Source organism: Sinocyclocheilus anshuiensis, unplaced genomic scaffold, assembly GCF_001515605.1.
Source record: "Sinocyclocheilus anshuiensis isolate Anshui unplaced genomic scaffold, SAMN03320099.WGS_v1.1 scaffold217, whole genome shotgun sequence".
Lineage (NCBI taxonomy): Eukaryota > Metazoa > Chordata > Actinopteri > Cypriniformes > Cyprinidae > Sinocyclocheilus > Sinocyclocheilus anshuiensis.
In genome coordinates, this window is record NW_015536538.1 from 702,865 (window position 1) to 719,029 (window position 16,165).

Genomic DNA, 16,165 nt, shown 5'->3' on the forward strand with positions numbered 1-16,165 from the left:
AGAGTTTCTCTCTACTCTGTGAGAGAGAGAGAGAGAGAGAGAGAGAGAGAGAGAGAGAGCGAGAGAGAAAGAAAGAAAGAGACATTATATGATATTAAATGAAAGAACATACTAGCAGTCAAAACACGCTCTGTCTAACTATGTATGCACAAAAGCCTTGATCTGAATATAATATACGGTTTGTATAACAGCATCAGTGCTCTAAAAATAAGTTTAAGGTCTTTCAAGTTGGTCAAATTCACCGAATTAAATATTGTGCAATATTCAATTATAAAAATCTACTAAAAAACTAAGCAAAAGACTAGAATTACTAGCAAGCTGTACATTTTCTTGTCCTCATTATATAGGAGTCTTAAAACCTGTTGAGGATTGATTCTGCTCACCTTCTTCCCTGCTGTCTTCTCCACCATGGCTCCATCTCGGTCCGATCCCGGTTTGGCCATGGTGCATCATCTGACTAGCTGTGGCAGCTACGGCTCACAGATATCATCATGGGCCTGAAACACAAACAGGCAACTCATATGAGAGCTTGAAAAACTGATACAATAATGAAACATTTAACTAAATATGAATGTGTGGCATTTTGGAACCCATAAAAATGTCAGCCAATGTTACAGGCTTCGGATGCTGGAAGCAAATTAAATAAAGACTTACTTTTATAGTATATATACATATATATATATATATATATATACTGCTGTCAAACTATTAATCATGATTAATCGCATTCAAAATAAAAGTTTTTGTTTACAGAATATGTGTATGTACTGTTAATACACAGCCATTAATGTCTAAACCGCTGGCCACAAAAGTGAGTACACCCCTAAGTGAAAATGTCCAAATTGGGCCCAAAGTGTCAATATTTTGTGTGGCCACCATTATTTTCCAGCACTGCCTTAACCCTCTTGGGCATGGAGTTCACCAGAGCTTCACAGGTTGCCACTGGAGTCCTCTTCCACTCCTCCATGACGACATCACGGAGCTGGTGGATGTTAGAGACCTTGCGCTCCTCCACCTTCCATTTGAGGATGCCCATGCTTGGCCAATCCATCACCTTTACCCTCAGCTTCTTTAGCAAGGCAGTGGTCGTCTTGGAGGTGTGTTTGGGGTCGTTATCATGTTGGAATACTGCCCTGCGGCCCAGTCTCCGAAGGGAGGGGATCATGCTCTGCTTCAGTATGTCACAGTACATGTTGGCATTCATGGTTCCCTCAATGAACTGTAGCTCCCCAGTGCCGGCAGCACTCATGCAGCCCCAGACCATGACACTCCCACCACCATGCTTGACTGTAGGCAAGACACACTTATTTGATTGCTCAAATGCTTTCTTGCTTTCTTGGTCTTTCTATGGCTACAGTAAACCATGTATATGCATACATTTTCGCATTAACACAATAAAGAGCCTAAAGAATAAAGAGTTGTTTACACATCAAAACAAGCTTCACATGAGCTGGCAGCCGAACACTAGACCTTCAGTGCTTATCTTTACATTATATTCTGCAATTTCTCAAAGCAACAAACAAGAAAGTCAGCCATTAGAGAGCGTCTGACGCTAGCAGCCAGGTCTCTTCTGGATGAAAAGCAAATCAGCAGAGACCCACAGACCTCAACAATACTTTCCCGAAAGACTGGAGCAGATGACACGGAGCAGAGGCTCCTGGGAAAGAACATTTCCACGACACCTGACACCCAGCGGGGCCGAGTTCAAACCAGCTGAGTCACTCCCTCTGAGAAACAGGAGGCGGTGAGGAGAAAAGAGCTGCGCAGCGTCCGCGTGCATCATTAGTGCGGGACAAATGTGTTACAACTACACCACAAGATTTCCTGTGCTCACTGTGCCAGCATAAAAACCGTGCTACACACACAGCCTCTTAAACCCAATAATCCATCCTCACTCAAGTCTCTGAGGTTTCACCCTCGCAAACAAGTTACAACCGGACTAGTAAGCCTTTAAAAACAAGTTTAAACCAAACCATTCGAACAAACGCATGTTTCAGGACTGAAACATTTTCCTAGAAGTTTGTGCATTTTTGACATGGCCAATATTACCATTTTTATAATTAAAAATGATGTTTCATACCCTGTGTGTGCACATCCTCCTATCAACATCACAAATAGCATGCTATTGATGCATTAGTTCTGATATATCAGACTTTTATCATTAGAGTCGTATTCTATAGTGACCAGAATCTAAAACGGATTCAATGTAGCATAATTTTTCACATTATATTATTATTAGGGCTGTCAAAAAAAATTTTTAATTTCGAAACAAAAAAATTTACTAGCCAATGGCGATTATATTGCCAAGGTGTGCGTAGAGGGTTGATATGTAAAAATATAAATAAATTAGATTTCTGAGTACTTATGTATTCATCATCTGAACAAATAAAACAAAAAAAATCTGGGCTATATTGTGTTTAACAATCAAAATGATGGAAATCTGTTTAAATTATCCATCAACACAATAATTCATGTCAATAAATGGTGTAAAATTGGTTTCATGCATTCAAGATGAACATGACTCTGTCACTTTTAAAACAAATGAATATTATCCAATAAACATAATATACCATATTAATGGCTGGTGATATTAATCAGCTTGTTTGAAAGGCAAAGCAAGTTATTAACCTGCACAGAAAAAAAATGATTCACAATTTTCACTCAAACTGCTAGCAAATTTCGCAAATAATTACAAAGAAATTTCAAGTACACAATGAAATTAAAATGAAATTTTGAAGTAGAAAAACAGAAACTGTATTTTCTTGTAAAACCAAATAATCTTTGTTTGCAACTTCGAAAATTAATTTTTTATAGTTTGCATTTAAAATAACGTGCACTTAACAGGTTGCATTAGTCTTTTTATTTTACTTATGCATTTTCCCAAAGCAAAACTAACTAGAGTCATCTCGTCTGCCCCTTCCATGTCTAACATCATCCGTTTGAGATTTCACCCAACTCTTCACCAGAACCCAAAAATTAAAAATTCAACACCAGGAAACAGCATTCATTGGTTAGTGTGCACTCTAGGTAGTCGTCAAAATTAATATTTAATGGGTTTATTCCCTCTGAAGTTCTTTGTTATCATGAAATCCCTCACATCCACAGGCCTGGCATCACAGAGAGACGTCAAACACTCTGAGGAAGCAAAGACGGCTTTCTGCCCCAGAAACGAACCTCACAGTCATGATTACAATACGCTGTTTACATCACAGTCACACAAAATAACATTCAAGGTTATTCTGGAAGTACACGGATGGAGGACTGTACCAGTGCATGCAAACTGCCAACTATACTGATATTTCAGTGAACTTTTGGGAAGCAAATGACTAGGTTTATTCCTGCCTCCGAGACGTGAGACGAAGGCAAAAACAGGCACGCAGAAAGACAGGGGCCGGAGCCAGGGAATGGAAACACAAACAGAGCGCTCCAAACCCTCCAGTGCGTGACCTCAGACTGCCGCCTCTACTGGGACAACGGCAGTGGAACGACTGACGGGCCTGATTTATTCTCCCAGCAGCCCCACCAACAAACCACCCTGTGTGGCATCACCATGTATACATCCAGCATAACGGCTCTGTGTGTCCTCTTGACCCCGACACGGACAAATAATCTACGGGAACAGCTTTGGAAAAGGGGGAAAAAGAAAGAAGTTCAGAACAAATATTGTAAAATGGATTGTTCCAGATTGGATATCTGTTTAATTCTGTATTAATGTGGTAAGTTTTTCTTCGACTCTCGTTTTGGACACGTCCTGCTCTGTATTTTTTTGCATCACTTCATATTTGTGTGTAAATAATAGGATTGGAAATACAGAATTCTCGATTTGAATCAATTCTCATTTTAATTAAATGATATTCATTCTTTAATTACAAGAACTGATGTTTTAGTCTGTGCTGTTTTCAGCTGATGAAATAAAACTAAACTATTATTTGTAGTACGCCTGATATTCACAACAAGTTTGTGCTTTGTAAGCTTTGATATTAATTTCAGTTTCAAATTCTGTCAATTTCATAACAAAATTCAAACAATAAATGTCATGTTTACACTTTTCAAGTGTCAAGACACTCCTCAGTTCAAACTACATCCATTCATCTCTTCCACTTAACTACTAGTTATGGCATGAAATAAACATGAAAGAGTATCAGAAGTGTTGAAAGAAATAGTACAACTTACTGAAATGTATAATCTCTCATATAATCACTCAATTAGTGTAATTAACATAATTAAACAGTCACATTTACCTCAAAAAAACCATTCAATGTCCATAGATTGAGATCGAGCTAAAAGTCTAGAGTGGAGTATTTGGATAAATATATGCACTATATTACATATTTATTATGTTTTTACTTTAATATATGTTTGAATAAATCAGTCATGAAAACCAGTTATTACAGCCATGGCTTAAATACCAATTTCAAAATACAAAATGCAGTAGAAACTTTTTAATGATTTAATTATGTTATTATACAATGTTATTCTAATAAAACCTGCCCTATGTGCAATTTAAATGTTTGTATACAAATCAGTTGTTACATTTTAACCTTTAATATTATACCAGCAGTCAGCGATCCCTGTATATTTTACAGCATTAGTTGAGAGATTTTTTTCCTTGATAAAAAATTGACATAAGCCTACTGTATCTGGTAGGATATCCAAATGATATTCAATCAAAAGGAAACAAAATTGGAATTTAATCAAAAAGCAAGCTCAAAAACGATTCAAATCATGAAATTTGTGTCAATGTCCAGTCTAATAAATAGCGTAAATCAGTGTGTGTAAATACAGCTACAGTACGGCAAAAGGACAGGCAGATAATGCTGTAGTTGAACACACGAACGTAATCCAGCAGCACCACGCTAAACAAACAACAGGAAACTGCAATCAAATCTTCAGAGATAAACGGTTTACCATCGGCCAAATATTCTCTGAACGGAGAAACACCGTTTCTGGATTCCTGGCAGGTTTTGTGACTCAAAGACAAATCAGAGCAGAGGGAATCGTGCCACTTTCTTGGTGGCCAGAAACATTAAGGTCAGAAACCAGTTTGCAGATGCAAACGTGACTAAACTAACTCAGCGAGAGCATCTTCAAGCTCTTGCTTCACAATCAGAGTATGAGAGAGGGGTGGGAAGATCATTCCACCAGTCAGGAACAGTGAACGAGAATGTTCAGGAAAAAGAATAATAATTATGACCTAGAAAGTGTTAAAAATACAAATTCACACAAATCTTAATTATGACCGAAAATTGTAACAAAAAAACGACTTTTTTCATAAAGTCAGAATTATGACAGTCAAAATTATAAAAAAGGTTTTGACTTGAATGAATGACTTTGAATTAATTAGAAATACAAATACATACAAATCAAGTTCAAGTTCAAGTTCAAGTCTGCTTTATTGTCAATTCTTCCACATGTACAGCACATACACACAGAGAATTGAAATTGCGTTACTCTCAGACAGTTTCAAATTCTGTCAATTTCATAACAAAATTCAAACAATAAATGTCATGTTTACACTTTTCAAGTGTCAAGACACTCCTCAGTTCAAACTACATCCATTCATCTCTTCCACTTAACTACTAGTTATGGCATGAAATAAACATGAAAGAGTATCAGAAGTGTTGAAAGAAATAGTACAACTTACTGAAATGTATAATCTCTCATATAATCACTCAATTAGTGTAATTAACATAATTAAACAGTCACATTTACCTCAAAAAAACCATTCAATGTCCATAGATTGAGATCGAGCTAAAAGTCTAGAGTGGAGTATTTGGATAAATATATGCACTATATTACATATTTATTATGTTTTTACTTTAATATATGTTTGAATAAATCAGTCATGAAAACCAGTTATTACAGCCATGGCTTAAATACCAATTTCAAAATACAAAATGCAGTAGAAACTTTTTAATGATTTAATTATGTTATTATACAATGTTATTCTAATAAAACCTGCCCTATGTGCAATTTAAATGTTTGTATACAAATCAGTTGTTACATTTTAACCTTTAATATTATACCAGCAGTCAGCGATCCCTGTATATTTTACAGCATTAGTTGAGAGATTTTTTTCCTTGATAAAAAATTGACATAAGCCTACTGTATCTGGTAGGATATCCAAATGATATTCAATCAAAAGGAAACAAAATTGGAATTTAATCAAAAAGCAAGCTCAAAAACGATTCAAATCATGAAATTTGTGTCAATGTCCAGTCTAATAAATAGCGTAAATCAGTGTGTGTAAATACAGCTACAGTACGGCAAAAGGACAGGCAGATAATGCTGTAGTTGAACACACGAACGTAATCCAGCAGCACCACGCTAAACAAACAACAGGAAACTGCAATCAAATCTTCAGAGATAAACGGTTTACCATCGGCCAAATATTCTCTGAACGGAGAAACACCGTTTCTGGATTCCTGGCAGGTTTTGTGACTCAAAGACAAATCAGAGCAGAGGGAATCGTGCCACTTTCTTGGTGGCCAGAAACATTAAGGTCAGAAACCAGTTTGCAGATGCAAACGTGACTAAACTAACTCAGCGAGAGCATCTTCAAGCTCTTGCTTCACAATCAGAGTATGAGAGAGGGGTGGGAAGATCATTCCACCAGTCAGGAACAGTGAACGAGAATGTTCAGGAAAAAGAATAATAATTATGACCTAGAAAGTGTTAAAAATACAAATTCACACAAATCTTAATTATGACCGAAAATTGTAACAAAAAAACGACTTTTTTCATAAAGTCAGAATTATGACAGTCAAAATTATAAAAAAGGTTTTGACTTGAATGAATGACTTTGAATTAATTAGAAATACAAATACATAGAAATCATAAAATTATACATCATAAGTCACAATTATGACATACTAAGACTTAATTATAATTCAAAATTAACAAAAAAAAATTTGAATGCAAATATAGTTATGGATTGATTTGTATTTTTATTACTTTCCTAAGTCATCATTATGTATAATTTTTTTTGCGACATTTTGCAATGTAACACCATACAAAAATAAACTTGTGTAGCTTTAAGCTTTTGTGTTCCAATACTTGCATAATGGAATATGTTTTGAGATTAAAGGGATAAACAACTTCCAAACCTGTATGAATTTTTCATCTGTGGTGGAACACAAAAGAAAATATTTAGAAAAATGCCTCTTTAGTCTATACAATGAAAATCAGTGGGGACCAATCAGTAGCTACGTTTACATGCACCCAAACAATCCGTTAACAATTGGATTGATGGCTAAATCAGACTTAAAAGCCTTTATGTAAATGTTTAAATTGATCCGATTCATCTCGATCCCAATGAAACTTCGATCCGACTGGAAGCAGTGGTGTAGACCTGAAACAATCTGATCAATAGGAAAAATATTAATTATGTAAACGCTTGAATACCACTATTTTCTCAATCAGATTTAAAAATACCTTAAGATTGCCATGTGTGGGATTCATATAAACAGAACTTTAAGAATCAGACTGACGGATATTATACACATAAACATACCTAGTGTTGTTTTGGACTTTCATTGGACAAAAACAGTATTATAAAAATGAAAATATTTCTGAATATCTTTTGTGTTTCATAGAATATGGGAAGTCGTACAGGTTTGGAATGATGTGAAGATTGAGCAAATTATCACAGAATTATCATTTTTGACTAGGGCTGGGTAAAAAAATATCGATATCTCAATATTAATCAATTCTCATTTTTACGGAACGATATCGATTCTTAAAACCCAAGAATCGATTAGACTAGCCTGTTTTCAGTTTATGGACGGAACGTTGAAGCGCACCTCCCAATATATATATATCGCAATAGACATTGTGCTTTGGTACTTTTAATATGAAAAAGTCTCAGATTTCAAATTCTGTCCATTGTATTGCAATATTCAGAACGTTGTTTAAGCGACATACGGTATTTTGCGGTATTTAAAAAATTGATATCATAACAAAAATAAACACTGGTATTTGGTATGAACCGTTATACCGCCCAGCACTAAGTACAACTTTACAATCCGTATCCTGTCTCATGTAATCGCTCAATCAGTGTTTCAGCCGCGCAAAGACGTCAATATAATGGCTTGTAAACAAGGTCACGTAACATCACATTTACCTCAGAAAAAACATATTCGGTGACCATAAACTCATTAGTCAGATAGAATTAAACTGTAGAGAGGGGCATTTTGCTAAATATATGCACCATATAACATATTCATTATACATTTTACTGTTCTTCAATGTTCATCTTTGAATAAATCCATCAAGTTTTTATGACAGCCACCATTATGTTTATATAAAAAAACTGAGGCAGAAATATTATGTAATTGTAACTTTATTATTTTAAAAACGTCATTAAGTGTAATTTTAGCAAATCAGTACATTTTAACCTTCAATGTTATAGCAATGTAGTACCAACTGACTCATGTATATTTTACATCATTAGTTGAGAGATTTTTTTTCCTTGAGAAAATTTGGCATGTAGCTACTGTACCTGATATATATCCAAAATAATCGATATTGAATCGAATCGTAATCGAATCGAAATCTTGTGAAAGACTCGAATCGTGAAATTTGTGTCAAAACCCAGCCCTATTTTTGACTGAACTTTCCTTTTAAATTTGCAAGAATAGTCTGACAGACAAAAAGAACATGATGAGCTAGATAATTCAAATCACTACGGGTGTGACTGTAATTACTAAAGAATCTTTGAAATGTACAGCGTGAAGTTTCTGATAGTTCCTGTATGATGCTGTACACACACATATGCTACACTACATACTATCTGTAAGAGTCCAAAAACCCAAAACCATTTAGCTCACATCTGCTATCTCAACAAAAAGGTAATTCATACCCCTGGACCACTTTTTTTAAATAATAAAGCTGCTGCTATCCTCAGCACGCACTGCAGTCTGCTATTCAACCTCTGCAATGCATCACAAGACAATATCCAAAGCCCTGAAACGCACTGCATTTCTAATATAACCATCGCATGTTATAAACGCCTTCATTTTAACGTGATCCCACAGGTACAATATAACAGCACCATACCTGCTTAATCGCTTTATAAAACACATAATAAATATATTAATGATGCAAAAATTCATTAAAAAGCTATTTTATTAAGCAAATTCATTAACAGGCCTCAGTACTCAAGAGAGCAATACTGTATCCTTCAGATGTCTGTGGCATTAAACTGCATGTGTTATTATTCAGATATCTAGGTATAAACACAAAGATAGTTTAAGTAATGATAACTAACTTGCTCAGCAAGATTCTCTTCAAATTGTTGCTCTCAAAAAATAAAAGCGACTGTAGAAGCAATGCACCAATGCTGAGAATGCAACACATACTTGCAACGTATGCATTCAGAGCTGGAAATATCTTGTTTAACCCTTTAGGTGCCATGGTATAGGCCTGTTTCAAAGTAGCATGGCATACAATCCCTGTACCATAGTAATACCACTGCAGTATTTTTGTATGTGTAAAGCCACAGTTTGCACAATTGCTCTACAAATGAAATGCTGGTGTTAGACAGAATTTTCCATTTACTGTGACAGGACATAATAGATCTTTAAGCTATTGTCTGATACAGTAAGCACACGGTTTACAAATAATACAGAACAGAGGACCACAGTGAAAGCAATCATAGCGCACGCAAATCTCCGTAATGCCGTCTCTGTTTACTTACGAAGGGCTGGCATTTGTCCATCTATAAATACTGTAATATACAACATGATTACTGCTGTTAGCACTAACATATTCACTTATGGAAGGGCAGACCCAGAAACGACCTTCCCAGAATGCTTTGGATTTATTCAGGCGTTACTGAAGGAAAACAAATGGACACCATATAGTTCAGAACCATGCAACAGACATTATCACTCGATATGCTCTGTATTTCACAGAGGAAGTGTCATGACAGAGTTCAGATGGCACTTTTGTGTGCTAAACATCTGCTTGGTGATGCATTCGGAGTGATGGAAAGTGTTGTAGTGTGAAAAAAGATGCAACAACTGCATGTCGTCATCAGAATGAGTTGGCGTTGTGCTAAGTCTTTCAAATAGCACCATATTGCTCATACTAAACACACACTGCAGGTCTCGGCATAACTGTACAGAGGAAGAGAAAGCGGCAGGCCTTTGCTGAAGCCCTCTGCAACGGCACAGCTCTAATGTTTTTGAGACGACACGCTCTTAGAAGTCCCGTGCGTGAGTCACAGACAGCTGCTACAAATAAAAATCAGGAGTAATGAATCCAGCAGAGACACTAAAGCTTTATGTAATAGAAAGACAATCATTATACCTCAAGAATAATCATGAATATCTGCAGTGAAAAAGAGTGCAAAACAAAACTTATACAATAAAGAACAGACTAAGATGAGCAATTTTAAATACAAAAAATATATACTTTTCTTCTGAATAAAACAGCTTGACAAAAATTTCAATAACCACTGACTATTGTATTGACAGTTAATTCCGTTAATTAAATACTGTATAAATAACAGTATTCATTTCATTTAATTATTTTGTCATTATATCTGGTACTTTAAAAAAGATCAGATAATAGGGCCTTTCGCACCGCGGGAACCTTTTCATTGTACCAGAACTAATTGTGGAACTACCCACTTTTTGGCGTTTCTGCACCGCCGGAACTGGGTGCGATTTTAGGACCGGACTGCCTTTTTCGAGAACCAAATTAGCTCCTACTCCGGAGCAGGGTCTAACCAGCACAACTGGTACTAATCGTGACGCAAGTAGACATTGAATGGCCAAACACATATGAAAACGCCCTCACCCGCCATGATTTAAAACGCCATGTAAACATACTGTAAACATTGTGTCAACTTATTTCGCAGGTATGGAGAACAGCGATAGATGGACGGACGCTGAAGTGCAGGCACTTGTAGCAAATGTAGCACTGCCAGTTGTTGTTGGAGATTCTTAGTCTTCCTTTCCGTTCTTTCAATTGCTTTACGTATACGTCGACTTTCCATGTCCATTATTGTGAAACCCGCGAGACACAACAAAAACACAGCTCCGATCACAGCGTCCTCCATCCTCCTGTTGTTAATGTTGTTCTTCTTTGTTTCTGTTGTTGAACGCCGCGCACAAATGACGACGCTGTCGACCGGCTTACGTCACTTCTTAGTACACACTCTCGGTGCGAATGCAACCCTTTAAATGGTACTGGAAAATAGTTTGCGCAAAATCGTCCCAGTACTTTAGTACTGTACATTTAGTTCTGGAACTAAAGCGGTGCGAAAGGCCCTATTTAGTACAAATTAATGAGAAAATCTCTGGCACCTTCACATTGTTATACTTGTATAAAGTAAAACAATAAACTTATAAAACTATGAAATTTTTATTAAAATTAAAATGAATATTATAACTGATGGTTTCAATTAAAATATGGTGTATTTAAAAAAAAAATGTAAATAAAGTTGTAAATAAAACAAATATTATTGGAGTGTGTCTTGCCATTTCCATTTCAATACAATTGCCATTTCTTTGTAATTAATTGTGTAATGCATTAGTTGCTCAGTAAAAAATGTTTCTATATGATTTTTTTCCCAGTAGAATCAATACAGATCTGTTGACTTGTAAATCAATGACTAGGTCATAATTATGAGGCGAAATTATGACTAAATAAATCAACTGTCATAATTTTGACTTTTTAATATAATAATTATGAATTTATTTGTATGTATTTTAATTCATAGTCATTATTATGACAGTCAAAATTAAGATAAAAAAAATCAACTTATGCCATAATGACAACTTAGAATGCATTAATACAAATACATACAAATCATAAATCTAGTCAAAATTGATCTAATTTTTGTTGATTTTTACTTCTTGTCTTAGTATGACTATTTGTATATATTTTAATAGATTTTAAGTCATAATAATGACAGTCAAAATTATGACCAAAAAACAACTTTAATGACCAAACACAAGCAATCTAACTTTAATAAAAATACCATGAAGTAATTTTACTGCAATGCATTAATTGATTGGCAACTTCAAACAACTAAATTATTCCTGTTCTACCAACTTAAGCTAACACAACATGACAAACACAACACAACAAATCAAGTCTTTCGTCATCACTCTTAATTAACATAAAGCAGCATAGTATAATACAGTAAAATGTCATTTATCTACAGTGCTGTAAACACAGCAAAATGTCCACATCAGGTAGTACTACAGTAAAACTATGCATCAAAACATAGTAAAACTACACACACATTTCTTCTACGGATGGGCGATGTCTTAATGTTTGCGATATACCGGTAAAAATTCTCCCCACGATAAGAATTAGTCTTCCCGTGATAATAACGATAAAGTCTAGTTGTTGACATATTTCTGTGTGCGACAGTGCGGAGCGACATCGCGGAAGGCGGATGTGAAATTGAGGAGGAGTAGCCTATATCACTAAATGAGGAGCTCAAGCTCCTTTTACAATCTGTAACTGGTTTGGTTAGGGCTGTACAGTGCACAAAAAATCAGTCTGAATAAATGTACTACAGTAGCACTTGTGCGATACAGTTTTGCATGTTTACAAACCTGTTGTCCAACAAAGATATAATTTATTGACATGCTTTTTCTCCAAATTAACTTAACATAGTCAAGTGTTTGAAATACTTTTTTTTTGTGACCAGACGTGGTTTCATATTACAGAATGATAGTATTATATACAGTGATAAAGGCCATGTTGATTAACATTGCATTATAAATATACTTTCCTTATAAAAATACCCAAGATTGAAGAACAAAGATAAACCATATATTTTGTGCAATCGTATGTTTATTTTCCTCAAGTTTCATCAGTTAAAATGTCTCTGTCTCCGTTGGGCATTTTATTCAGCGATAACTCCTGGAGCGTCGTCAGTAGTATTACTTCTGCTATGGATATGTGGAGTTTCTGTGCAAGAGCGCCCTCCGGCTTTCAGTATGAATTAAACAGTCTTTACATTATGTGTGTACTCATTAATGCTCACAACACCCTATTTTGGGTAAAAATAGGAAAGATAATACTTTTGTCTAAAGAAACAGGATTCCCTGAATTATCGTCATTGATATCGTTATCGCAATAAATACCAGAAATATCGTGATATAGTTTAAAGCCCATATCGCCCATCCCTAATTTCTTAGCTATTTATCAGGACATATACAATTCTTTATTTTTTAAGCCTAATAACGATTATTATAGACTAAACCAAACCCACACTTTACTCCTACAAGAAATTTAAAAAATAAACATTGTTTACTTTATTTATGAGCAGTTTTACCTAACAAGTTCATCCCCAAATATGCCCAAAAGGGAGATTTGTCAGATTTAGCTCACTTCTGAAGACAAATTTGTCCCCGAAGTGCATCTAAGTGAACCCACACACACATGTTGGACGGCATGTGAAAGAGCCGCATGGAACACGGTAACCTGATCTAGTAACTGCAGAGGAGGACAGACATGCTAAGAATAGTTTCTACACACAGCACACGCTCGCAACGCACATGTGGACGCTAGAAAACTAATCTGAGAGAGCGTGTGGGTCGAAATGACTCAGTCACACTTTCGTAACGTAAAGAGGCATTTGTCATCGTGCGATGGGAATTTTTTGAATTTTTTTTATTTCAATGACAATGTGTTCTCGGTTTCAAATTCGAAATTACAAAGACACATATATGAAAATCTAATATACTCATAAAATATACATATTCACACATTCAGGGTTGGTGTTAACATTTTACTTAGCAAATGAATACATAATGCACAATCTTATTATATACACAAAAACAAATCATTTGTCATCTTAAATCAAAATGAAATGGCTTAACCTCTTAAATAACTGGTGTTGCATTATAATTAATAATACCCGATAAACAATTAGACTTATTTAACTTGCATTCAGTTCACAACCAATCAATTCCCAATCGCTAAAATCAAGTCCTATTTTTTTATTTTTTAATATTCAGTTTTCCTACTAAAATGTTAAATGAACTGCAAATGGACAAAAATCTGAGTTAAATGGTATAATTGCGTATAGATAAGTATTATAATATGGTAACATTTTCAATAAGTTTCAATTCTGCTGCAGTTAATTCATCAAATTTTAACTAATGTTAACTCATACGACTTAATGTTAAAAAAATCTAATATTAGATGTAGAAATTAACTTAAAATACAACATTATTGCTATAAAGTATTGCTCAAGTACTGCCCAGTATTCAAGTATTGCTCAAGTTCAAGTATTGGTTTTAAATCATTTCAGAGCTCTAGTGTTGTTTTGAATGCGAAGTCGAGCTGTGATTGGCTACTGCTGAAGGTCATATGACAGAGCCAAGCTTCCAATTACGGGAAAGCATTTTCCATTTGGGCATTTACCAACACACGCATTAACACTCATGCTCAAACATGAACACGCCTCACACACAAACACATCCTCTCCTCCATCACAGCGTACAAGTGCATAATCACACGCAGAATATTACACAGAATATTCACAAAATGTGCTTCCAGGAGATCAGAACAGTCTTTAGGGAAAGCGAGTCTCAAACGCACGCACGCACCCCTCACACGCTTTCATAAAAAACAACAGGCCACTCTCAGCTCGCATCTCAGGCCTGACCGCTATAACATCATCATCTGAACGTCCCGCTGTCATTGGCCCAGTAAATGTGCTCCCCTCCCACAACCGTCTGTTGAAATCATACAACACTCAATATAAAAAAACGATAAAAACACTACAACAACAAGAGCTCTGCTCAAGTGAGGTTAGTAATCCCTGATCAACACAACAACAGCCGCAACACAACCTCAAGAGTGACATGACACAACAGCGAGTCACGGCCAACATCTGTATTCCCAAGGAATACCACAGTCAAAATATGCTCTGTGCCATAAGCAAAAAGGAGAAGTTTTTATTTTACAACATCAAAATTATAGACCACAAGTATACTGAAGTCATATTGGATGCATGAACACAATTACATGGATGTTTTTAGGAAAGGCTCTGTTTCAAAACCAAGTGAGCAATCTTGTCATTTACTGCCTACATAGGCAGCATCGTTGTAAGTGACAGATTTAGAATGCATCCCTGCATCAGAATACACATACATTACTTACAGCAGTTGGCGAAAAACAGTATGTGAGAATTCATAGTATTTATGAAACAGTACACTGAAAAAAGCTGGTGTAAAACAATTTTTACTCAAATTTAAATTTTAGAATTGCAAAACAAAACAAAACAAAAAAAACTAGGGATGCAACAATACCATTTTTCAAAATTCTGAGTATCAGCCAACACCGATCCAATCAGATACAGCACAGTTTTTTTTTAATCAATGTAGAATTTCTATACTTCTTTGTGTTGACCTGATCATCACTCTTTTGTGTGTTAAACACAATGTACTAAATAGACAACTTCATTTTAATGAAAAATAACAAATGAAAAAAACATAACCATAATCAATGAGAAAAAAACTATTATAAACTATTATAGAATTGCAAAACAAAACAAAACAACAAAAACTAGGGATGCAACAATACCATTTTTCAAAATTCTGAGTATCAGCCGACACCGATCCAATCAGATACAGCACAGTTTTTTTTTAATCAATGTAGAATTTCTATACTTCTTTGTGTTGACCTGATCATCACTCTTTTGTGTGTTAAACACAATGTACTAAATAGACAACTTCATTTTAATGAAAAATAACAAATGAAAAAAACATAACCATAATCAATGAGAAAAAAACTATTATAAACTATTATAGTGGATAATTCAGCAGCAAAAGTTTTTCTATAAAAATCATGGGTACACAATTTTATCAAATGTAAACATTTAGTGACACATTTAGTGGGGAACAATAAAAGTTAATAAGTGTAGAACTAAATCTGGTAAAATGTTACACATTGCTTGGCCTGTCGCAATAATCAATATATCGACTTATCGCGCAATATATGTACATGACAGTTTATCGCCCGTTATATTTATTTAGAAATTTGTCACCATGTTTTGTACATTCCACTTGTGCCTGTGTCTTTTGCAGCTTCTCGTACATAACACGGTGTAGTCGGTGCTAGTTCAAATTTAAAAAATGCTTCTACAAAAAAAGTTTCATCTGCAGATATGGTCTTGTTTAGGGATCTGTGT

The 16,165-nt window shown here is 35.1% G+C and overlaps 1 protein-coding gene across 1 annotated transcript in view; it reads right to left on the minus strand.

The window, feature by feature from the left end:
• Nucleotides 1-16,165, minus strand: part of LOC107696118 (ankyrin repeat domain-containing protein 12-like) — a 52,114-nt gene that overhangs the window by 753 nt on the left and 35,196 nt on the right. The window contains exon 2 of the mRNA XM_016496303.1: nt 384-497. Within this exon, the coding sequence (XP_016351789.1) occupies nt 384-443 (60 nt within the window). The 5' untranslated portion in view covers nt 444-497. The remainder of the gene's footprint in view (nt 1-383; nt 498-16,165) is intronic.